Source organism: Nothoprocta perdicaria, unplaced genomic scaffold (assembly GCF_003342845.1).
Source record: "Nothoprocta perdicaria isolate Ctin4 unplaced genomic scaffold, notPer1 scaffold_44, whole genome shotgun sequence".
NCBI classification, from domain to species: Eukaryota; Metazoa; Chordata; class Aves; order Tinamiformes; family Tinamidae; genus Nothoprocta; species Nothoprocta perdicaria.
This window is the reverse complement of record NW_020455688.1, coordinates 1319925-1345370: the sequence shown is the minus strand read 5'-3', so window position 1 is coordinate 1345370 and position 25446 is coordinate 1319925. Positions and strand designations below refer to the sequence as shown.

Sequence of the window (25446 nt, the reverse complement as noted above, 5' to 3'; positions counted from 1 at the left end):
GTGTGCAGCCCCATAGCGCTGCAGCCCTGCGTGTGCAGTCCCATAGCACTGCAGCCCGACGGCCCCGACGTCTGTCAGTGCTTAGCCCACCAGCAAGGTGAGACTGCCTCAAAAGCATCAGGATCCCACTCTGCAGCCTCACAAGCTGACACAGAAATTCCCTCCTCTCTTTATATATATATATATCTTTGCACCGTTCGCAGTCAATCCCCAGGTATTTGATAACACGGATGCAACAGGCAATGTTTTGACTGTTATCATAAAATACTGTAATGTATTTCTATTTGCAAGAGGCTTCCCCAATGCCAGCCTTGTGTATTAGACACCACCTCTATGTTTATAGTTAATCATATTTATTCACAGTTACAGCATRTTCTAAATTGGGAAGTTACGGAGGAAAGAAAGCCGAGATTTCAGTCTCTTGTGGCTGCCAGTGCGGGTGTTTGTGTTGCAGCAGTTGTCATAGAAACCCAGGGAGACAATTAGACTGTCCGACTGTTTTTCAAGAAGAATATAGAATTTTGCTTCCTTCCAATATAGGAGACTGTGCAGCCCTGGCAGGAGGGACAGCGCAAGTGAAATAGTGTAAGAATAAATCTAACCAAGTCCAAGCCAGGCCTTGAAACAGCGTGAGTCGTGCGCAGTGTGCTCGGCTGCGTGCGTAACACACCTGTGCTTGTGAGCAGTCGCACAGGCAAGGCAAGGAGTAGGGATTTCTTGTTTCATCAGTTACGTAAGGCTGTCTCTCCTGTGGGGAGCATCTTGTTCAGTGCACTGGCACAGGCAGTACCCGTGCTGTTAAGGAACCGGTCCACAGAACAATTGTTGATATGGAAATCTTGCTGCCTCCAGTTCTGCCCGAGGGACATACAAAGGGTGGTTGCAGAACAGTTAGCAAGAATATTTTTAAATTGATCAGTTTGTAGAAGAAGAAGGAATAGGAAGAGCTGAATATTCTTTCTCAGTGCAGTCCTACTTGCCCCTCTTAAAGATGGGGCAGGAACCTCTCCCAATTGCCATGATATTTCAGAGATATCCAAGGACATCAGCCAGCTCCCTCAACACTCGTGGGTGCATCTTGTCAGGACCCATGGACTTCTCTATCCCCAGTCTGTTTAAGAGTTTTCCATAACCCTGTCCTACTCCACCAAGGGTAAGTCTTCCTTGTTCCAGATTTCCCCTCTGGTCTTAGGGATCCTGGAGGCTGGTCTTATCCATAAAGACTGGGGCAGGAAGGCATTCAGCACCCCTGCATTTTTTGTGTCCTTTATTGCTAGGGCCTCTGCCCCATTGAGAGATGGGCCCACACTTCCCCTACCTTTGYTTGCAGTGCTCATGCCCTTGTAGAAGCCTTTCTTGTTGCCCTTCATGTTCCTTGAAGTTTCAGTTCCAGGAGGGCTTTAGCTCTCTTAACCCCATCCCTGCAAACTTGGACAGTGTCTCAATATATTTCCTGGGYTACCTGTCGCTCTTCCACTTCTTTTATGGTTCATTTTTATGCTCAAGTTTAGATAGGAGCTCATTGTTCATCTCTGCACGTGTCCTGCTGCTTTTGCTTGATTTCCTGCTTGTTGGGACCATTCTTGAGCTCAAAGGTGATCCATGAATATCTTTCATCTCTCCTGGACTCCTCTTCCATGCAGGGCTGTATGCCATGGGATTTTTCYGAGCAGATCCCTAGCAGACCAAAGGCTTTTCTTGAAATCAAGGATTGTGGTCCTGCTTTTTGCCCTACTCCGTCCCTGCAGGATACTGAATTCCACCATCTCGTAGTAGCTGCAGCCAAGGCTATCCCCAATTTTCACATTCCTGGCCAGGTCTTCCGTGTTCAAGAGTTTGAAGACCAGCAGAGCATYTCTCTAGCTTCATCACCTGCGTGAAGAAGTTGCCATCAGTGCCCTCCAAAAACCTTCTGGATTGAGTGTTCTCTGCTGTGTTGTCCCTCCAGCAGAGATACCAAGATGGTTAAACTCCCCCATGAGGACCGTGGCCTTGGAACATGAAGCTTCTTCCAGTTGTCTGAAGAAGACCCTGTCAACTTCTTCCCATTCAGATGGTCTGTAGCAGACACCCCSCTGCAGCATCACCCATGCTGGTCTTCCTCCTAATCCTAGTCCTAATCCTAGTCTTAATCCTAGGCCCTAATCCCACCGTGTCGCTTTGTATTGGTGCTCAGGCACTTCAGAAGCACTCCGACGTGCTGTCTGCTGAGACATGGCATGAGAGACATAATGTGCTYCCATAAGCACGTGTTTACATACATATGTTTGGTTTGATTCCACAGCAGCCCATTTTTTTAAATTAAGAGGTCCCTTCTTCATTAACACTGAATTATAAAATTACCACAAAGTTGGTAAGTGACTTTTAATCAGTTTTAGAGATGGGAATGCAGTGGAAAAATTACAATATAAAGCTTAGGTGTCCTAACAAAGATCAGCAACAGAGTCGGTTTCCTCGTTGGAGGTGAATGTGGAGGGGGTTGGTTTCAGCACAGGAAATGTGGCTTTTCCCACAGCTGCTGCTCCTCCTAYGGAGCTCTCGGAAACCTTCAAACTTCTGGCCAGGCAATTGCAGTAACTGTAAAGGCCAGTCCAGAAGGCTTCAGGAGAAACTTTAAATGACATTACTATCTGTAAATTGAAAGAATAACTGTGCAAAGAAAGGAGCTACTAATGGTACCCCGACATGACATTAACCTTGACATGATTATATTGTCAAGACCACAGCAGGCYTACAGCTGTGAGCTAAAAGGCTCTCAGGAGTGACTCTGAGCAGTCTCCCTTTGAGAGGAAGATGTTGACTTTTTACAGTAAACAATTATGAAGAAATAATAACATAATCTGCAGATCAGAGGCAAGCCTCGAAGTCATCCTGTCCACAAAATGAGCTGGCAGGTCTCCRCAGTCCCCTAAGGAGGCCAGTTGGGAGCAGAAATCCGTAAATGGAGAGGAGCTGAGTGTTCTGCTCTCCCCAGTCCGTTTTATTAACTTTATTAGAGCAACATCTTCCTGCCACAGGAGCTTAATGATTCTTGGAGAGTCTGGCTTTCATGAATGTGAGGAAAGGCTCCCTTCTCTCGGTTGATGCAAGGACGAGTGAAGGAAGAGGAGGCCAGAGTCCGGGCAGCAGCTCGGCCTGCTGTGACCAGCCCCGTCTTGAGCGCTCCCCTGCCGAGGGGCAGCGGTGTCAGTCGTACCTCAGTAAGCCTTGGGCGCCGCCATTTCCTGCCTTGCGCACCACCATTTCTGGCCTTAGTGGCCACCATTTCCTGCCTTAGCCTTCACCACCTCTCCGCCTTAGTGGCCACCATTTCCCGCCTTAGCAGCCACCATTTCCTGCCTTAGACACCACCATTTCCCACCTTAGGCACCACCATTTCCTGCCCTAGCTACCACCACCTCCCACCTTAGCCACCACCATTTCCCACCTTAGCCACCACCATCTCCCACAAAGCATCTCAGGGACGGGTCCCAGTTCCCGGGGCAGCGTGAGGGAGCAGCTCCACCAGGGTTCCCGTTGGAGGAGTTTGTGCCATGGCCACGAGCGCCCCGAGCTCCCGCTCGAGCCTCGCGCCCCGCTCACCAGCGGTGCCTGTTGGCTGCCTTGTCGGAGCGCAGCGTGGCTGTGTCCCATGGGAACATCCCAGCTCCCATCCCGGCCGGGAGAGCGCTCCGGAGAACACGAAATTCAGCAGTGCTCGCCAATGACTAACACGTAGCGGGTGAGACTGCTGCAAACAACCAGCAAAGGTTTTCTTCAGGAACATGAGATTTTTCTAAATACATTGGGTTTCACTTGCTCCTTTTAAATTAATCGATTTATTTATTTATGGGGTTGTAAGGAAAGCAAAACAAAATCCTTGTTATTTCAAATGGAATTAAATTTTCATTATGCTCATCTATTRCCAGTAAGTGTAGAAATCAGAAGAGCAGGGTTTTGATGCAGAATGCTGTTTTTCTAGCCAGTTGGGGGAATATGCTTAATAACAGATATGTCTAATGTAAATTAGTGAAGTATGTAAAACCAGAAATGAAAAAGTTGTCTGATATGGTTTATAGTTGTTAACAACCCAAATCTGATGAATAAGGTCTTTATGAGATAGGGGAGGATTTTAGACAACATAAACACTGTGGGTTTGTCGAGCCTTACGGTGAGGTTCTTGGGAGCTAGGGATGCGAGGTAGAGGAGCAACTTGAGAAATCTGGCATGCATATCTTAATGCCATCTCTGCTAATAAGGAAGAGAGGAACAGAAGCATAATGTGATGCAGAATATTGTGTTGTCAGTCACAGGTGAAGTCTGTGCTTTTGATAATGCAAGAGCAGGTAGCAAAATCCGCCCAATTTTAACTCTCATCTTTTCAAACCTACCAAAATCCCTGAGGAGTCTTGTTTTTAATTTATTTTAAAGATAAATTATTACACAGTAATCCTGGTGATAAAAATCTCTTTGAGTAGCAAAAAAAAAGTAGCATCAATCCTGCTATGAAGTGACTGTTCTGACTGTGGAGATGCCTAGTTTGTGCTGAAGACAAAATGGAGATATTTCCAGCACACAATAGGATTTTAAAGTAGGTCTGCTTGGCTTGAAACATCTTTTGTACATTTGTTCTCTCCTTGTTCATTTGTACTGCGTTTTGTTATTGAACCCTGTTTCTACATTGCTATTTAAGAGCTATTCTTGCAGCAAACAAGGGAGAGGAGAGAGATTTGATCCTTTCTGACAGGGCTAAGCTCCAGATGTTGTAGCAGCTCTTTCAAATGCTACAGCGTTGATGTAACTGGAATAGAAAAGCCAAAGTGGTCCTTGAGGTAAAATATCCTAAAAGGCTGTTCTGTGTCAGGAAAACATTGTGTTACGGTTATCTAAATGGGAACATGCTTGAATCGATACTGTCCTCACTTGAAAAKGGTCCAGGGAAGAAGATGCTTGGGTGATTTTAATTCCCTTTGCATCCTGTTGAAAAAGGAAGATTTCTGCGAGTTTCYACCATTCTGTGGTGAGCTGAGGTGGGACTAGAAGGCAAATGGTCTTTTTCCCCTCCCCAGAACACGTATTAATTGATTGATACAGAGCATTCAGCAGGATTGAAGATAAGGGAATCTAATTCTCATAGAATCCCTCTTACAGGGTCTTCTATATTTAACAGCTTCTGTATATTTCATATTTCATGTTCCTTTATTCCACAGTAAATAATTCTTGAATAATGCCACCCTGCGATACAGTAAAGATTATAATCTCTTCCCTTCTAAAAACAGTGAAAATTTGTCCAGAGATTTGTCCTTTTCTTCTTTCTGACGGATAAAAGTTCACACATTTTGGCATTAGGACTGCTCAGCATTTTTGTATTCAGTGTGTTTGATGAGTTTCATTCATATAAATTCCTGTATGTGCTGTCTGCATGCGTGGCTTGTTTCCCTGCGAGTGGAGGCGGTGACATCAATCCTTCGCTGGCGCAGGCTGAGCTGGAATGATTGTTTCATTTGCCTTAAAGTCATGACCTGATTTGAATTCAGCTCGTCTGTTAATAAGGACTAAGAAATGGGCATCCATTACATGGCAGGTTGTATTTCTGAACACTGGGGCACTTTTGGGGACGGGTGTATAGACTTCTCCCTGCACAGACTTTTATTTTGTTTTTCTCTGTAGCCTTCCACAGCTGTCATGTTAGCTTTGCATAAATGATATGAGAGATGAGTTTGAGATGCTGCACGATTATTTAGCTGCTAAGACCTATAATTCGGACGATTTACATTGCCGTTTTGCACATTTTCTTGTTAAAATAACTGTAGTTCAAAAGTCCTTCTGTGAAGTACAATTAAGGCCATGGAAAATAAGAGAAGAATTTCTGCTTTTTCTCATGTACAATCCCAGACCTTGAGCTCATCATGTAATAGTCAAGGACTCAGTACCTGAAGTTTACAGTGATAGCAGCTCTTATCAGTCCTGTATTTTCTGAATTAGATTTCACATGTCTTGCGACCACATACACAAAAGAAGGCAGAATGACGCCACRTATGAAATAGTTCTCACAAATTGAGCATGAGAAAAAAGTCTTTTAAGAAGTGAGCTTTGAATATTTTAAAAATACTGCTGGGGGGCCATTTTCTATTATAAAATTAATGCTTTGTAGTGAATTTGCCAGGCTGACACTTCAGGGATTGTTGCTTATATCACTCTGTTGTTTAATTCAGCTCGTGGCCCTGTCCCTGCTGTTCAGTAGAGGCGAAGGTGACGCTGCTGCTCCCTCGGGAAGCGGGACTTTCTGTGAGTTCTGGAGGCAGAGATGTTGCCACCTTCTGGAAACAGGGAAAAGGCTATTTTAGAAAGAGAAAAACGTTTTTAAAAATAGCCTTTCTTGATTTATTATTATTATATAACACAATAAATATACGTTCTCCWTTTTTTTTGGTCTGGACAGATTTGAAACGCGGTGTCAGAAATACTGGGAGCAGTTAGACTGTGACGTTTGTGTCTGTTATTGTTGCAGGAGCTGAATGAGCAATTTAGTGCTCGGATAGAAGGGAGTTTGATTTGGCCAAGAAGATTATTACTAGTAATGTAAAAATAGGAAGTTTTTATATATGTCAGTAACTAAGAACTGGATACAGCAGGGAAGAGCTAAAAAAGTGAGGTACTGACTGCAGTGCTGCTGTGACCTCTGCTCCTTGCTACTTTTCATCCTTTGCCAGCAAAAGGGCAAATTCTGCTAAGTGTTTGTGCTTCCTACTTTCCTCTTGATCTCAGAGGAAATGTCAGAAGATAAAGAATTTGTTCTCTGTTGGGGTTGTATTGAAACGTGTCTGAATGTGACTCAGGAGCTGTGGGTGCCCTGCGAAGGCCGCTCTGCCCGGTGCCAGTTTTGCAGGGGCTGCTTCGTGAGGTGCTGGTGGCAAATGAGCTGACTTCCAAGCAGCTGTGGGGCAACTGCAGCCCCGCTGTGACCTTCCCCGGGTTCCCTTCCTGCAGGAGCCTTCATCTGACTGTGGCTYTAGGGCTGGCACTTCAGAAAGAAACTTCTGGGATTCTGAATTGAACCCATAATATTTACCATTCACATCTATTAACTTGTGCTAATTGTGTCGGCATTTCCAGTCTGTGTTTTGAGCTTTGGTCTTTTTTTTTTAATATTTTTTATTATTTTTATTTGAYTTAACATGTTGCTGTCTCTGACACTTTGATATAGCAGATTTCAACGCAAGAGCAGTATTTTTCACAATCCTTTTGTAGATGTAAAGACATAAAGCAATATAATTTATTGCTTTATGGAGTGTTAGGAGGACTTCATAAAATAAGGTTGTATGATGAAAATAGAGCCTACTTCATTGTGGGTAGTTGCATGAACTTCCAGTCAATATTCCTGCTAAGTCACCTTAGCAGGAGAGCAGGAGAGTCACCTGAGCTATKAGAGCATTTGTGCTTTCACTGTCTCTGGTGCCTTTGACCATAGATTAAAATTACATTTGACCATGCTAGCTGAAGTGATGACTTTCAGATGCCCATGACAGTCACTTGGTAACAGAATCCCAGAATCCCAGAATGGTTGAGGTTGGAAGGGACCTCTAGAGATCACCTAGTCCAACCCCCWGCTCCAGCAGGGACACCCAGAGCACGGGGCACAGGGCGGCATCCAGGCGCCTTTGGAAGATCTCCAGAGAAGGAGACTCCACAGCCTCCCTGGGCAGCYTGGGCCAGGGCTCTGGCACCCTCACACCAAACAAGCTCTTCCTCACATGCACATGGAGCTGCCTGGGTTTCAGCTTGCACCCATTGCACCTGCTGGCATTGCTAACACAGGGCAAATGGCACAAGCATGAGCAGAGATTTCCTTTCAGTGCAACTAAAATTAGGCAGAATAGACAGGATTTGTCTTCCTCAACCTCAAAAGTCTAACATTTTGATCTCAATCTCTCTTATAGTTCCTTGACTGATGGAGTAAAAATTTCCTTATTTGCACTGACATCAGTCTGCAGTTTATAAAATAGTCTTAATTGCCTCATGCACACAACGCTCAAAGTCTTTTGCTAGTAATATTTTAAAGGGAAGTTGTTCAGAGTATCACATCTCAATCGCTGTTATTGGTACTTTTATTACTAATKAAATATTACGCCCTGTGATTTTGAGAGGTTCTGATTTTATATTAGCAAGCTAGGGTGACTATATTGATGTTTAGACAACTTGATAAAACCAGATCACAGCCACAATTAATTAAACACTAAAAATGATCAGAAAGATTATCATCTTGATACYGTAGAATATTTACTACCTACTCTCTGTGACTAAACAATAAAAAATAATATGTGATCTACTGTTACCTTCTGGTAGTAAGGAAGCAATTTACTGATATCTTCTGCACAGTATGTGCTCGTTTTCCATTTTCATAATTTTATGTTCTCACTACAGAAGTACAATTTCTTATGTATTTGGATGCCCAGAATGAGGTTTGGGCCACATGGCACTATTTCGCACAGAAAGTCAAATCCCCCTTCCTCCTGCCCTTCCCCATCCAAACACACACACGAAAACCATTGCAGTTCTCATCTCAGTCACTACTTTCTGGAGAAACTGAGCCCGGTCGGCACCTGATAGCCTGGTGCCTTCCTGGGCTGGGGGTTAGCCCCTACGCCCAGCCACTTTTTAGGCTGTTAATKGAGTTGTCTGAATGAAAACAAGACAAAGGCTTATTCTGGCTGGCAGGGATGGAAATGATATTTCTACACCAAACAGACAGCTGGTTGATATGCCTGTTATAATCACAAGAGCTTTAAAACCAGTAAGTGTTAAGTATGTAAAATCAGGGGGGAAAAAAAGGGGAAAGAAAAGCATGTAAATATTGTGTAACCTCTCCTTTAAAATTCAAAAATGCTCTATTTGGTAGCATGCATAGCTGCATTGGGCATCATAATCTTCAGAACAATTTATTTCAGTAACTTAATTATATATATATTGCAAGGTAGTACAACCAACAAGACAAAATGCTTTTAGTTCTGGAAACAGAAGCTAGAAGCTTCACGTCCYGTTCTCCCATCCCTGCGGTGATTTAGCGTGGAGCTTTGCACCAGCCCCGGGAGGTCTGAGACGTGGAAAAAAAGCCACTCATGACTCATAATTTCTGAGCAGAAAAACCCCAAAAACCTAAATGTGCTAAATGTGGAGCAGCAGGAGTTGAAGGGTCACTGAGAAGCCAGGCAACACTGGGCTTATCCCTGGAATTCTYTGGAGAGTCAGTCTGGCAGAACAGATCAGCGATTCCTTATTGAGCCCCAAGCCCAAGGGGTGTGCTAGGAATATGTCAGTGAGCACCACTGGACTGAATCCTGCTATGGTCCATGGTGTTATTTTCCATCGGATCAAACATTCCACACGCCACCAACCAAGAAGTAGGAGAAAAGATTGGAAGTCTGGGTCCTCAAAGTGTAACTGTTGGGCTGCAGTCCCCCTTGCAATATGCCCTGGGAGGGAAGGGGGCACATTGCCTTGGGATTGTCTCCTGTTGTCTTCTGGGCTTTGCAGACACATGTGCTCTTCCATTAGTGCTTTCTCATGTTCCTTATCTTGCAAAGAAGGTGCAGGGAGGTCTTTAAAGTTGCAGAAAGAAATTCTTGCCTTCTCATGACAACACTTGGCTTTAGTGGTACCTGCAACGCCTGCTTTAGTGGCACCTTTCTGTAACTTTGCCCTTGGATGACCTGCAGTTCCAGGGAAGCTTTCTCTGCTATTTTGGAGAAACAATTTCTGCAACTAAATAGCAACGTAGCAAGCTAATAAGTGAGTCATACTTTCAATAGGGAAAAGACTTTCAGAATGAATTAAAAAGATAGAACAGAGACGGGTTTCTGTGCTTCCACAGAAATGTCTCTCTGAAGCATTTACTGGGTTTTAGCAAGAATCCATCCAGAAATAATTACCAGATGTCATGTTCTGTTTATTTATTGTGTACCCTCATATATGAGTCTCCTAGAAATATCACTAACAGCTCTAGGTGTTACTGAATTATACATTTTAAAGCCCCAGAGCAGTCTTCTGGGTCTGTGGAATGAATCCATTTTTTGTCCTGGCTCCCCTGCTGGCAGCACCACATCTGATTTTTGCAGCTATGGTTTCAAGCTGTTTCAAATGTGAAGCCCTTAGCTGGGTATTAATCAAACCTTCTTTTCTCCTGCCTGCTGTCTGTTAAATACAGTCCTCGATCGAGGCTTATTTGTGAGTTTATATTGGACTTTGGTGTTCTCAGCGGGTGCAGTAATGTGTTTAGATAGTTGAGGATTTTATTTAAAGTATTTTAATGAGATGCCCGTTTTCTTCAAGGCTAATATAAAATTGCAAATAATACTTTAAATAATCTATTTTCCCCCATGAAAATTGTCCCCCAAATCATTTTTAACTAAACCAAACACGTTTCTAACCAAACAAATTTCTAATCTATGATGCTTCTTTACCCCCCCCCTCTTTTTTTTTCCCTGTCTCATCTAATTTTTCTGGTTAAAAATTGGGGACRTTTTGAAGTTTTTCACAGAAAGATAAAATATATAAGCCATTTATCTTCATTTTTTTTCTCTACACTGAATAGCTAATGCTGTACTGTCAGCTATTTGGGGTCTGAAAATGTCCAGTGTTAGGAAGAAGCACAAAGCAGCAGAGTTTGAAGCTCTGACCTGCTTATCCAGTGATGAAGATAGCCGACCAGAGCCCGGGTGGGAATGCATGGAAGGACAGCGGTGTTAGGCTCGTGCTCAGCACTGAGTAGGATCCTGCATTTTGGGGAGATTTAATTTTGAATTCTGCCCATTAACATTCTGTAGGCAGAGCTGTTAGTCACTTGTTACAGGAACAGATGATGGTGATGATTTTTCATAGCTCTATGAGTCCTCACCCCAATTGCATATTATTAATACAAAATCTGAGCTATTTATGATTTGCTCCTGACAGAACTCTGCAATCACATAATTTAATTATTGCTAGTTATTTTTAATTTTTATTGGAGGAAAGCAGGTGTGTCCGAGCAGAATCGGAATTAGGATTGGGATAAAGCACCGTGGGAGCACAGATGCATCAGTCATTTCCTGACAATTTTATTACCATCTGCTACTTATAGGGCAGTAGAGAAAAAATCTGGAAAAAAAATAAATCAATCACTATCTAGTGTGATTAATGTAATGGTATGTCCTATAGCAGAGACCTRGTATTTTTCTTTTCCTGCTTATTAAGTGAGCTGTGTCTGAGAGGGGCCCAAGGTTGTGCCTAATGACTGCAGTAGTCATTAGACCTCAGCTCTGGCCTTGCAGGGCTTGAACTTCAGCTGGAACCGCTGCTCTGTTCCGAGTCTTGTTCCCAAGGTAAGGAAAGCAGGAGCTAGAAGAGGAGATAAATCCGAGTGACAGTATTCTGGTGGATAGCACAGATCCATCCCTGCTAGTTCCTGGGAGATACGATGAAAAATGGAGCTTGAAACGTTTGTGGCGTGACAGAAGAGTGGGGAATTGGAGCCATGGAAAAGGCAGCAGGTCTCAGAGAGCACGGGTGTCATGTGAAGGGGCTCTGAAAGATCAGCACTGTGGACTTGGGAATAGATAGAGCTGTATCAAAGAGAAGCCCATCCCAACCTGAGCCTCTGTCTGCAGAGACCGTATCAGCTGAGCACTGTCATCATTTCCTGATCTATTCTCCATCTCTTCATATCGAATCAAATCCCTCTAGCGCTCCGTTGGGTGATTTCAGCTGCAGCTGCAAAGCAGCGCTTTCTCAAAGAGTGGCAATACAAATACTTGAGCGAAATCACTTTGAAGAATTTTAGCTAAATATTAAGAAAAATGTATATGTGTCTGTGTCCAGGCAGTCAGAGGCAGTTACATTAGAACAGCATAATAAAAATACTGTGGGTGCCTATTCTGGCAGGGCTGAGGGGCCTGACGAAGGCAGCTCTTTCTCACAGACAGTTATTCCCATGAAGAAACTATCTCAGTAAGGCATTTGGCTTGGATTAAAGAGATATTAAGTGATTTTTTTTCTTAATTTAACAAGATTTGTACAGTGGTGGAAGAATTGATTTCAGATGTTGGAAGTCTGTACAGTTCTCTCTTTCGTAAGTAGAAGATAAAGGAGAAAGCAACCAGTAAGGGAAACGGTGCTGAATGTGAATAATTGACTTCTAAAATATAATTAATTGTATTTTATAATTAATCTTAATTAATTAATTGTAATTTAAAATAATTGTAATTTAAATTGTAATTCAGAAGTAATAATTTACCTCCAAAATATAATTAATTGTATAACTATAATTAAAATTATGTTATTAATGAGCAATATAATTGACTATTATTTCTGTATATGTGACACACTGACCCCAAACAAATCTCTAAGAAATACCCATTTTTGTATGAAATGCTATTAGAAATGCAGAAATACAGTCCTACAGCACACAGCAAGGAAGGTTTTTCTCACCTCTCCAGTTCAGGAATGGGTAAGGCAGCCAAGCTTCTGTCTTATTTTTCTAATTATTTTTGAATATGTGTTTTTAATTTCCCAGATGCAGAATAAGAATTGCCAGTTACTCAACTTGGGAAGAGGATTCTTATTTTCTTTTTGTTATTTCTCTAGCCTATACTAGCAGCTACTAAACTTATTTGACTGGAATGCATTGTTTGGAGGAAGAAACGGCTTTTGGCTCTTCAATTGAAGATTTTTAAGATATTTTGGACAGCTGCAATTATTGCAACTATTAGCCAGTAAAAGTCTYTTAGTTTCTAGTCTTTATGGAATATTTTCTCCTAAGAAACACGGACAAGTGTTGGGCTCAAATTTGAGCACCAGTTTTAACTGGTGCTCAAGATCATCAGCAGTTAGTGGAGGTGGCAGAGGTTTCTTATTTACCATTGTTTAATAATTATTCTTCTTATTCTCATCTATTTTTCTGAGTTTCATGCTAGTATTTTTAAAGCAGCTTGGGAGTGTTAGCAAAATGGTGCAGTGACTGTCCCAAAATGCTGTTGGTCTCTGTGCTAAGAAGGTTAGCAAAGGTCTCACAGAAGGTCTTTTGGATACATTTTCAAAGCCGCATCTGTTTGTTATTTTCGATTTCTTTCTCTCTTTCTCTCATTCCTTTTCTCATTCTCTCCTTCTCCTTCTCCTTCTCCTTCTCCTTCTCCTTCTCCTTCTCCTTCTCTCCTTCTCTCTTTCTCCCTTTCTCTCTTTCTCCCTTTCTCTTTTTTCCTTTCTTTCTCCCTTTCTCCCTTCCTTTCTCCCTTTCTCTTGTTCTCTCRTTCTCTCCCTTTCTCTCTCTCTTTCTGTCTTTTTTTTCTTCGGTTGTCATCGCCTGACATAAGAAGTTTTATCTGCCTGTTTTTAGCAGCATCAGTTTAAACAGATGATGTGTTGCTCGATTATACATGAACTATGAAACGAAAGCAGTGGATACAGACATCTCCAGAGAGGCTTGGAATCTCAGGGAGTCTTCTCTGAGAAACAGAAGTTGTTCCTGAGGGTGCAGTGTTTAGGAAATGTTTAGGAAAAAAGGTTTAGGAAAGTTAAGGAAATATTGATTCGTATTTGAAGAGCCCTCAGGAACCAACACTACCATTTTGCATTATCATCAGCTTGAAGAACCCTGTCACTGTGTAAGCTTAACAACACGGGCTAAATAAACAATGATTTAGAAGAATCTGTGCTCAGAAGCCACGTAGCCAGCAAACTTCAGGTGCTGTACAAAAGAGAAACCTTYGTGAGTCTGCAAACCAAGAGGTGAAAGGTTGGAGTATTAGCAGAAAAACTCGGTTTGTTTGTTCTGTTTTTTAAGCTCGGAACACTTTAAATAATGAAGCGGTCTTCAAACTCCCTCTTGGCTTGGAAAAGCTGGAATTTTATGGGGTTGTTACACGGAATACGTACAAGAAGTCATCAGTAAAGGGAGCAGTGGGTGTCTGTCCCAATGAGACTGGCAGAGCCTTGGCGTTTGCGTGGATAATATTGTGACTGTGGCTTACTCCAGTGGGTGGGAAAAGCTGGACAAGGAGAGGAAGCTTCTTGTCCGTGAAAAATGTTGATGGAAAACAGGCAACCCGGTGTGYTTAGTGCAGAGACACAGGTTTGCACTTGTCAAAGTTCCCTTCAGCTGGATGTCTCGTTATCCCTGGATTATTAGCCAGCTAAATTGTTCCTCATTAAATTCTCTCCTTTAAATAATTTCAAGACAGTTCAGACCCCTGAAATAGATTTTGTGACACAGCAGCACAACAGAGAATAAAGTATTTTTAGCTGGAAGGGCTGACTTCGATTGTGCAAACTAACCCCACAATCAAGGAACAGACTCTTTAATTGCTCATGGATAGATACTTTTATTAGGTGTTCCCAAGCATCTCCCACCAAACTCTTCTYAGACCAAGCAGCAACTGCTGTTGAGCAGCTCTTCTGGGCCCTCCATCCTTAGGGGGACCTTGTTACACCAGGAGATTTCTTTAAACCTAAAAATTTGTGTTACTTTGGGGACGGAGTTGGAAATTGTCAATAATCATCGTCTTTATAACCCAGACACAGAAGTTTGGCTTAATAACAGTCCTTGAGTAGCTCTACCCTTGTTGGAACAAAGCAATAGGGGATCAGTGTAAAACTGTGAATTAAATGTAAAATCTTTGCATACCAGCAGAACCTGCTGTTAAATTTCCTCGCAGAGAAGAAGACATAATTCTGAGATATGCATATTCTATCAAGCATTTTAAGGACATAAGTGATAAGATTAGTGATTTTCCTTAGATGTAATTTATTTCCTTAGACTGACTTGATCTGAGTTTTTGACCTTTTAGCATTTTTCATTTAAATCCATTCAGGATGTGTCTGAAGGGCTTAAATGACAATGAGAAGCCAGCAGGTTTCATATTAAAAATATATGAACTGTTCAGGATGAAACATTTAATTGCCACAGCAGCCCTATCTTTAAAGCCACACATTCCTCACTCGACAGCAAAGCAAAAATTAGCAGAAATTTGAGAAAAAATCAGCAGAAAATTAGAAAATCAGGTCCSTTCCGTGTGCTGGCTAACTTGGTGTTTGCTGTGTCCAGCCCAATGATTGCCCTAGTTTGCTGTTTCCAGCATGGCACTCAAAAATTGTTCTACGGCCAAATTGGCTCCGGTGTTAGGGAAAATTTATTTTGATTATCCAGGAAAAGGCCTTATCCTGTTTCCTGCTGTTCTTGTTAACAGTAACGTTCAGATGACGTAGAAAAGCCTGGTTTTTAATCCACTATAAATGGTATTTTGAAGGGGTGGTGAGCAGACCTTTGGGGCTTGTCACTGCASACTGTTAAGCGGTGAGGGATGGGCTCTGGATGATGAAATGAAATATATAATAATGCATTATGTGTTATTATGTACAGCTGTTCTGATACATTTACACTTAGCAGAATTCTTCAGATCAGCTGCTAAAAGTGGCTCCTCTTGCCAACRTTTGGTTTTCATTAATTAGAGCAAAATTGCTTTGTAAACGACCTGTTGAAAACATATAATGAAAGAAACTCATGTTAAAGGGTTTTAATATAATACTAGTATGTTTTCACTTTGGAATAAATTCAGAAGAAATTAGGTAGGTCTTGGCAGTTTATACCAATATGACAATTACCCAGCACATTCTTATTTACAATTTCTTTGTGTTGATTCCTGACTACTTATTAAGTTATTTACATGGAATTTTATCTACCAAATTCTTCTGAAGAGCTTGGTAGCTGCTTATACATTTCCCAAGCATAGTTATTTCCTTCAGGCAGGATCAAATTCGGAATGTTATGCGGTACTTAATAGTATATCCTTTAGCAAAATAATATATTTGGTAGAAATAGGATAATAGCAGYAGAATTGTACAGAAACTGTGCTTGAACATCTAGGCACGTGGTCCTGGAGTGTTATTTCTGTGGCTATCCAGAAGCACAAGGCTCCAGCAAAGCAGGTGTCTTTGCTCCTCGTCAGTGCCCCACGCTGCTGAGGGATAAGCAAAGCCCAGAGGTTCGTTCCTGCAGGGCTTGCACTGGGTCGGGTCTCGGGTGCTCTTCCTCTCCTGGATGTGGCGTTTGTCCATGAGTCTGCTTCCTTGGAGCAGAATTCCAGCTCGGTTCCTGACAGACCACGGCRAGCAGCTCGGGGGCTGCAGCAACAGGAGCCTTTTGAGACATCTGCTCATCCCTCCTGGAGCCTGTGTTCCACTCTGCCCATAGCGGGACATGCTGGGGAGAGCAGGGAGGGGAGAGAAGCACCCAGACCGCCTGGCGCCTGTGTCTGAATCAGCAGGCTGGTTAGTTAGCGAGAGAGATACAAGTTAATAACCTGAGTACATCTTTATTTACTGTAAAAAATGAGAAAAAGCACTAGGCTCCTCTCCGAGGGAGCTGCTGATCCAGCTTGGACACAACAGGGAAACCCATTTCAGCATCCAGACATCTTGAAATGATAATCAGCTTGGATTCACGAGCAGACACCTGCAGAGGAAYTGGAGCAACAGGGGAGGAAGCAAACGGGCAGCTGTAGAAAGCGTGGGACGCTGAGGACCCTGTGATCTCCCAGCACGGCAAAGGCAAAGCACGCGGCTCCACACAGGTGAGTGGAGGAGCTCTTTGTGCCACCCGGTGTTAAGAAACAAATGTTTTGAGCACCATTTCCTTAGCAYGAAAAGAATTGTGCATTTGAGCAAAGAGTAGTTCCGAAGCTGTCAGTTCAGCGTGRCACAGCAGCGCGTTTGTGACCGCGCTCGGATTTCCCCGTGTGCACCGAGGGACCCGCGGCGCCGGGCAAGTCGCTCAGGGTTCACACTGATAAGGACTCATCCCTGCCCAGCTGTCAGAGGTGATGCTGAGCTAAGCCACGGACCAGCAAAGTGACATAAGAAGGACCTTGCAGCGATTTTAGAAGCAAGAGGAAGAAACAGCAGGGATGGCAGCAGGCTCCTTGGCTGAAAGAAGGGGCAGAATCCTTTCCAGACTGGAGCCTTTGGTGTCTCCGATTCCTGAGGCTCTGCATGGCCAGTCACAATGTGGCACTTACAGTCTTGGGGCTCCCCTCAGCTAAAGCCAGTGTTAGGGTTTGGCAGTGGTTTCACATGTGCCTTTTCCCAGGATTCACTGGATTAAAAGTTCTCTCTGTCCCTCTGCCTTCTGAGTGTATTTGAATTTTGGCCATCCGGGTGTCCTGACGCTGGATTTGAGTCTGTTTGGAACTTCCCGGTGATGTTCTGCTTTCCATGGCTGTTGATCCCTTCATGCCAAGAAAAGGAAGACTCCAACCTGAGAAGAGACTCCTGCTGCTTAATAGCATTCATTGCCAGCCTGCGGTTGGGTGGCTGTTTCCTAAATCAGAGGAGAAAAATATTGGAATATATGGAATATATTGGAATATGCTTTTGAAAGCCAACTTTTGTAGTGGTGACGGGTCTGCTGGTAGGTGTGTCATGCTCTGCCATCTCGGTATTTGTCACCCAGCCATGATTTGTCACCCATTTTAGGCCACTTCATTCTGGTTTTCCTGCAGTCTGACATTAGAGGATCATATTCTTCACATAAATACTCAACTAATCTGGAAACCGTAACCCTGACAGATTTGCTTTCTTCTCTTCAAATAAATAACATTGCTTAAGAAAAGGTGGTGTCTAYCTGAAGCTCCGGTTTTTGGTGTCCTCTCTCCTGAAAATACTCCCATTTTCACCTGTAGCAGCTGAAGTTGTTGCAGCTGAAAAATTACTGGAGTTACAGTTACTTTCTCTTGTCCCTTGACATAATAAAATTTATTACATGAAATAAGTTGTCATTGTCCTTTTAAAACATGTTATAATGGTGGCAGTTGACTGAGAATAACTTGTCTTGAATCTATTATTCTAGAAACCTGTAATTTCTACACAGTCCTTGGAATAAAATCACTTTCTGTCTCATAGCCCTGTCCTGGTTTAGTTCTGGTTGTCATCGTCTTTTTACTGTCTAGTTAGAAACGTTGCCTTCTTCTAAGCTGTGGAACTTGCTTATTCTAAGCTTTTGTGAAGAAAAGTGTCCTCCTCCTTTCCTGCTAAGTTCACCTGACCTTGGGCCACTCCATGAGCAGTACTGATGAATCCTCAAGTGACACCAATGAGTTCAGGACCAACTTCCACTCGACCTAAATGCTTCAGGCTTGGGGCATCTTGACCTCGGGGTCCTGCTGCTGCAGCTCTCCTTGCACTGTGTGATATTCAGTGTGTGAATGGTCTCACCAGTTTTGCAAGGACTGCCCGTGTGTGGCAGGAACTGTTCATTTGAACGAGATCTGACACTACCAGCCAAGTGCTTAAGTTCAGGGATGTTCCACCTGCTCCTGTGCCTAAGGTCGTGCAGCCAAAAAAGTCATTTGTAAAGCACACCTCTGCATGTAGAACAGGGCTCAAATCATGATAAACTAACAGGGATGCATCTATTTTCATCTTGAAGTCACTTTTATCAGGTTTTGAGGACACCAAGTACTGTATTGAGATATCACAGATTTTTCTGAAAATTGTTCAGCCTCACTTCTCATATTGTTCTTCTAGGTGCTCAAACGAAACCGTGTTCAAAAAGGAGGATTTATTTTGGGCGTACAACTTCTGCCCCACTCCATACTCATGGACAGCTCTTATGGGCCTTATTTTATACCTGGTTTTCTTTGCACCTGGTAAGCAAATGTTTATTTTCCCAGAGTAAGTTTAAAAAAGCGCAGAATTAAAATATTGAGCCATGAGGCTGGGTGTTAAACCAGGYTTGATCCTTTTTTTTCCTCATTCCTAGGGATGGGCCCTATGCCCTGGACCGTGAACTCGGAGATCTACCCGCTGTGGGCGCGGAGCACCGGCAACGCCTGCTCGTCCGGCGTCAACTGGCTCTTCAACGTGCTCGTGTCGCTGACCTTCCTGCACACGGCCGAGTTCCTCACCTACTACGGTAAGGGAGGCCTCGGGTGCACAGTGCAGTGTGTCCACAGGCCGTGGGGCYGCGGGCAACACGGCCATGGGGGCAGCGTGTCCACTGGGGCCTCGCTTTTCCTCACAGCCTGGGCCCCTTCCTTGTTTTGCTCTGGAAAACTCCAGCTGCCAATGCAAAGAAGCYGGGCATGGACAGTGGGGCTAGAGACCTGATAGGACCTGCCTGGATCGTAGATTTTCATCTTGTTTTCGTAAGAACCATTTCTTTCTGTCCTTGCTGAAAGCATGGAAATGGAAAAAAGGCTTTTAACTTTCTGAAATATGCCCATTTCCACTTAAAAGAAGTGCAGCATCTGCAGTTTTCCATTTGCAGTGGCACCTGAGGCCATTAGCAGACGTTCTTTGCAGAAATAGCCGTGCTCTTGGAGGCGCTGCTGATTGAGTCCTGGCTGCTGGAGTCTGGGGAGAGACTCCAGTGCAAGGCTCTCAATTACATCCAGCTGAGCCCGAGCTGCTGTGACCTGCCCCTTGGTGCAGTGCAGAGCCTTGAGCAGCCGTGCCAGGCAGTTCCTTTGAGTCATCCCTCCGGACACTCCTCAGGGACCTTCCCTAGGTCCATAGCTAAGCAGAGCAATGCAGGGGAACAGCCTTAATCTCAGTGCTGATTTTCTTTGCAGAGGAATTTTACATAGTAATTAGGTGGGGGAGTCACAAGCGTTATTTTATTCCTGATTATTTCTTTCTATCAGAGTTTTTTTGAGAGTCTTTTTTGAGGGTTGTGTCCTCTCCTGTTAGGAACGATAGAAGTTCTTGCTGTTGACACCTTTCTCRTCAGTGGGCATGCAGTGATTTAATTGCTGTTTATTTTAACAGCAGAATGACTTTCCMGAAAAGGATCTATCTTACCTTCCAGGTGAAGCAAAATTGCTTCCGTTAATTTGCTCTGTGACCAAGTGATGTATAAAGCAATCTTCCCCCTGCATCCGTGATCAAAATGTTCGGTGTTTTGCTGATATGATACAGATTTCACCAGCTATCAAAGGCCTTTTGTAAGAGCAGCCTCCTGCTTTTGCCCTTCCTTTGTTCCACAGGAGCAGAAAGGGTGGGAAGCGACGTAACCTGCTCCCTGCTTTCTCTTGCAGGAGCTTTCTTCCTCTACGCAGGATTTGCCGGCCTGGGACTCGTCTTCATCTACGGCTGCCTTCCGGAGACGAAAGGGAAGAAACTGGAGGAAATTGAATCTCTGTTTGAGAGCAGGCTCTGTACGTGTGGCACGGCAGAGTCTGATGAAGGGAGGTACATTGAGTACATTCGGGTGAAGGGGAGTAATTACCATCTTTCTGACAACGACGCTTCTGATGTGGAATAATTTTCAGCTGCTGATGCATTTAATCATTTAAAAGCCTTCTGGGGGAAGAGCAGCTCTTTGGTGACCTCACTGCCCTGCTTCTGGTCTGGTTCTCCTTTCTACTGTCTAGTTCCAAAYGCCTTTGTATTGGGAAGCGCTCCCTCCGGGAGGCAGCTCGAGGTGCCGGTGTTTTCTTGATAACTCAAAGCAATGGCTTCCAGAAACGAGCAAATTCCCTGGTGATGTGAGCTAAGGAAGCGGGAGCTGTTGCTCCGTGCGAGGTGCCCTGTGCCCCGGGAGCAGGGAAGGCTCCCCGGGACRGTCAGTGCTTCTCCTTACCTTCCATACTGACAAAAGCTGCAGGAATTTTGACAGACGTTGGTGTGGGATGAGGAGGAGAGGGCCGTGCTCCCAGCGTGGGGTGAGGGTGTCCCAAGGCAGGTCACGCAGCAGGAGCCATCCGGGAGAGCAGCTGCCAAAATCACCTCTGGGCAGCAGCAAAGCAGCACCCAGACCTGGCCACCCGTGCAGAGGAGCAGGGAGCCAAGTGCCAAACAGAGGCATCACTTCGCTGGGAATCAATTAATTTTGTCGCCCTTTTCTTGCATTTGGGGGTGTGCCTGGTCCTGAACGTGAAGTGTGGTGGGCCACGAGAAACAGGGGCAGGTTTTGAGGTCCCTCCTCTTGAGCCCTTCGCTCCCGAGCGATGACGCTGCCCTCAGCTGACGTGAGCAGSATCCAGCAGGTGGTCCCTTCAGGTGCCCATGGGCTTCTGGATCTGAGGGCTTCTGGATCTGAGCAGCAAACACTAGCCCTGCACGGGAGCCTGTAGCCCACATTATTCATTGCCTTATGGGAGCCTTGCAAAGTTGTCAAGAAAATGCCAGGCACAGAGATCAAGGTGGCTGCCTTCAGCATGGCAATGAAAATTTTTTATGGTGTTTGCTCACCTGCCATGATTACTTGCCTTGGAAATTGAATTTTATGCTTCTGCATAAAATATGATGTGTTTTCTCCTTGCCTCACTGCTTTAATTCTTCAGAGGTGTGAGTTTGAAAGCACTGGATATTCAAACTCTTACCTTTGAGATAATTTCTTTGTGAAAGAATGTGAAAACCCCCCTCTGCCTATAGCCCGTTCCCCATTTTTGTGGTAAAAATAGTTATTTTCATTGTTTAAAGGTGAAAAATTATTGGGTCCATTCGCTTTTGTGGCTACCATTGGTGGGCTTTTCTTGGGCTGAAAAACACTTTGAATGTAAAAGTACTATGAGAAGGAAACGGGACGTTCGTTACCAAATTATTTTTCGGGGATAATATATGGATTTCCTTGTTGTTGCAATGGTGAAACGTGGTGTAGCCTGGCACTGTGCTGCACGGGGCRGGTTACTTCTCTGTTTGATTACTGAACTTCAGTGATGGGGGTGTGTGATTGGGGTGCGTTTGGGGTCTTTTTCACTTGATTAATTGAAGAAATATTTTTCGAAGGAGCCTTTTAAAGCCCCCCCTGCAGTTTGGCTGGAATAGAGGGGGAAGTTGTAGGCCAGGGAGCTGCGGATGCCGCGGGGAGCACGGAGCGCCCGGAGCGCAGCGGGAGCCGGATCCGCAGCCCTAGAGCGACCCTCTCCTTTAAGCGCACGGCAGGTTTGTGCTCCCGAGCAGCAGCTGTGGGAAACGTCCCGGTCTCCGAAAGCAGCTCCCGCCAGAGCCGCTGCAGAGCGTCTCCGGTAGGGCCAGATCCCCTTGGAAGCCTTCCCGAAGGGCAGCGCCTGAGCTGGGAGCAAGGGATACCCGTGGTGTGCGAGGATGCCGCAGGGTCCAGGGGGTCCAGGTTATGGAGGTTGTAAAGATCCGTCTTTGAGGGCCTCGTTGGGAAGAGCCGCAGGGTCCGGAGCAGCGCAGGGAGCCGCGTTTCGCACGCCGGGATTTGGCACCCGGCTCCGGGCCGGATTGGGGCAGGTCCCGGAGCGGGAGCCGCSGCCGTGGGCGCAGCCCAAGCGGGATCTGGAGCGGGACGGGCGCAGCGGGCTCTCGCCGGGGCTGCCCTTGGGCGCTCAGGCCAGGGCATGAAGCTGCATTGGAGTGCAGGGTGCCAGAGGCACCGGCTCCTCGTCCTCGCTCCCTCCTTCCCACCCCAAACCGCTGGGCTTCCRTCTTCCTTTTAGGGCCGCTTTCCCAGAGACAACATTCCAGCCCTTAGGAACACCCGGTAACACCGAGCGTCACGTGCGAGAGAAACGAGATCAAATCAATACTTGAAATGAATCTTACTCAATTAGGGTTTTATTTTTAGGATCTGGGGACATTTCTAGTGCGTGAAGAAAATTAAATAAATGTTTCTATTTTGCAACAGATTTTTTATATTTTTTTGCATATTTTAAGTTTTAAGAGATTTTGCTAGAGGTCGACTTCCCAACATTCCAGATCAAAGGCGGAAAGTCCGATGTAGCCGAACAATTCCTTACGACAGGGTTTTCGTTCCTGAAGTAGCATAAACGGGGTACTTAAGCACAACACGGTTTGGATGGGAGCTTTCTGCGGGAGGTGTGGAGCCGGCCGGCACCCTCCGTCCGGGTCTGCTGCGCGCCGCGGCGCTCGCAGAGCTGCTTCCACAGCGGGCCAGGAGTTTTGCCTCTCCGTTACGTTCCACAGTCCCAGGTATTTTCCTACACCCGATGCTCTTCGCTATCTTGGTCCAAGAGCGAGCGTGAACGGAACAATTCCGGATGTATTTTTAACCTTTGTAATTTAATGCACTTCTAGTAGTTTGTTACCCGKTTTGAAATTCTAAAGGGTTTTTTATTTGAGGTAATTTGCAGCCTGTCCCTTCCCGGTGTCGGCTGCTGACCCAAAGGCAGTTTTCGGAGGCGGGAACAGGGGCGCTTGGGAAGGCGGAGCGGAGCCGGGCCCCGGCGTCCGGCGGTGACAGCCGGACACACATCATGGCAGGTGTCCCCCCTCCAAAGCTTGGGAAGGGAATGTGTTTTTCCCTGTGAAATCCCTTTGCAGCGCCCCAGGCGCGGGTTTCAGGGGCTGGGCCAGGAAGGGGCAGAGTCGTCGCGGCCCTCGGACAGCAGCCGGAGAGGAGGRCGAGTTCCGCTCCGCACCCTGCGCCGACCACGCTGTCCGTCCGGGCACGTTTTCGGGAGCCAGGCTATCCAAACGCCCCTGCTCGGCGCTGGGAGCACGGGAGCGGCGCGCACCAGGCCAGAAGCAGCTCATCCCACAGCGCGTGCTTTACGGCAACATGTGTTTTTATTGCGGGTAACATTTACAGCTTACATGTAGCCGCTGCCTGCCGAGTGACGGACTTGTCCTCGGGGGGTTCCCAAGCCGCCCTTTCCCGCGCGGAACTCGGCGTGGTTTTTCTGGCTYGCCTGCAGCGCAGCTCGGCATCGCCCGCCACGGCGTCTCCGTTGTGGCAGTGTCAAAAACGTCAGCACAGTAAAATCTAGGTGAACGTTGTTCAACAAATGTTGTTGTTTGTGCTGCTGGGGGTCAGACTCCTTCAAGGCAACTCTATATCGATTTTGCAAGTCTGAGAACTATCTATTTTGTGTATGTTTTCACATAGAGGAGGAGTTTTTTATGTGCCAATGCTCATTACTGTCGTGTTTTGTACGCGGGTGTTAATGGTGTTCCGGAGTTCCCTGTATGAGAACCTGCTGTAGCCGCCGTGACCTGCTCGCGTGACAAACGGCCTGTTGTTCATCCCGCCCGTTTCTCCAAGGGGTTCCCGTGTCCCCTTCCATACAGCCCATCCATGGCAGGGCGAGCTGGCCCCGAACCGGCCCTCGGCATCTGGAGCCCGTCGGAATCCCCCTCTCCTTACACTGCACCGAAGGGAAGTGACACCGGAATGACGTGGTGCGTGGTTCACTCACACCCCTCAGCTTCCTTTGGATGGAATTTTTCAAAATTTGGTTTGACGTTTCCGAATATTCAAATAAATCCAAGGCGAGCGCCGCCGAGTGAGGGCTGTGCGTAACGTGCGTTGCTCACAGATGAAACACGACTTGGGGACGGGTCCCGATAGAGGCGATTTCTCCACTGCCTTAAACTGTCTGCAGACCTTGGAGGGGGGTGAATGTGCAACCGCCACCGGGACTTCCCTCGTCCTGCGGGATGSAGCCTTGGGATGCGGGATGGAGCCTCGGGATGCGGGCGGAGCGGGGGCTGCGCTGCCCACACGGCAGCTTTTCCTCTGGCATCTCTCCCTCCTGCAAGCCCCCAACCGCATCTTCCCGGGATAATCCCTGCGTGGAACACCTGAAACATGACTGGGGACCAAATCCATCTTCCCGGGATAAACCCTGCGTGGAACATCTGAAACGTGACCGGGGACCAAATCCATCTTCCCGGGATAATCCCTGCGTGGAACATCTGAAACGTGACTGGGGACCAAATCCATCTTCCCGGGATAAACCCTGCGTGGAACATCTACAACATGACCAGGGACCAAACTGGTAGCAGGACTTTGGATTGGATAGGAACAGGCGCATGATGCCGTGGGGCCGGCTCTGATCCCGGATCCATGGGACTTTATTCCGCACAAAGCAGGTCTGGGCAAAACCGGTTGTCAAATTGTCCGTTCGAGTTATTCCTTAACAACATCAGGTTTGTGCCATTTCCTCCCGCAGCCACTCGAGCCTGTAATGTATGGAAGTGTTGTACATTTTCTGAAACATAAGTGCTGTAACTTAGTTAATTGACTTCTGTTCGGATTGCTTTCCTGAAGTTTGGTCTTTACATGAAACTATCTTCAAAGAATTGTCAGTGCCAGAAGTGTAAATGAACAAAATAAAAGGTGAGATAGTTAAGTACAGGATCTGTCCCAGATTTTTCTTTGTTCTCGTGCTCGGAGCCGCAGGATGCCCTTGCCCAGAACAATGACCTGAAATGTGGTAAGTGATAAGAAGACTGGTCGTGAACGGTGCCTCCAGCCCAGAGAGCGGCCCCGTGGTGATGGCCGCCCCTTAGGGACACACTGATCTCCCTTTATTCCTGGAGGATTCCCTGAAAGCCTCGAGTGCCGCCCTAGGAGGCTGCCCTTGGCACAGGGGCCCTTCCCGGCCACCCTCCCTGCCCTTTTCCTGGGCCGGGACGAGGCTACCGGAGTCGCTGGGAGATGGGGGGGCCCAAGGAGGGCCCAGAGGCGCCGCTGGGGTTGGGACAGAGGAGCCGGGAGCCTTGGGGGCCGCG

At 45.8% G+C, this 25446-nt stretch overlaps 1 protein-coding gene across 1 annotated transcript in view; it reads left to right on the top strand.

Moving 5' to 3' along the window:
* SLC2A13 (solute carrier family 2 member 13) overlaps positions 1-24983 on the top strand; it is a 125038-nt gene extending 100055 nt beyond the window's left edge. The window contains exons 8-10 of the mRNA XM_026046380.1: positions 18529-18650; positions 18764-18916; positions 20040-24983. Of these exons, the coding sequence (XP_025902165.1) occupies positions 18529-18650; positions 18764-18916; positions 20040-20266 (502 nt within the window). The 3' untranslated portion in view covers positions 20267-24983. The remainder of the gene's footprint in view (positions 1-18528; positions 18651-18763; positions 18917-20039) is intronic.
* The last annotated feature ends 463 nt before the right edge of the window (positions 24984-25446 follow it).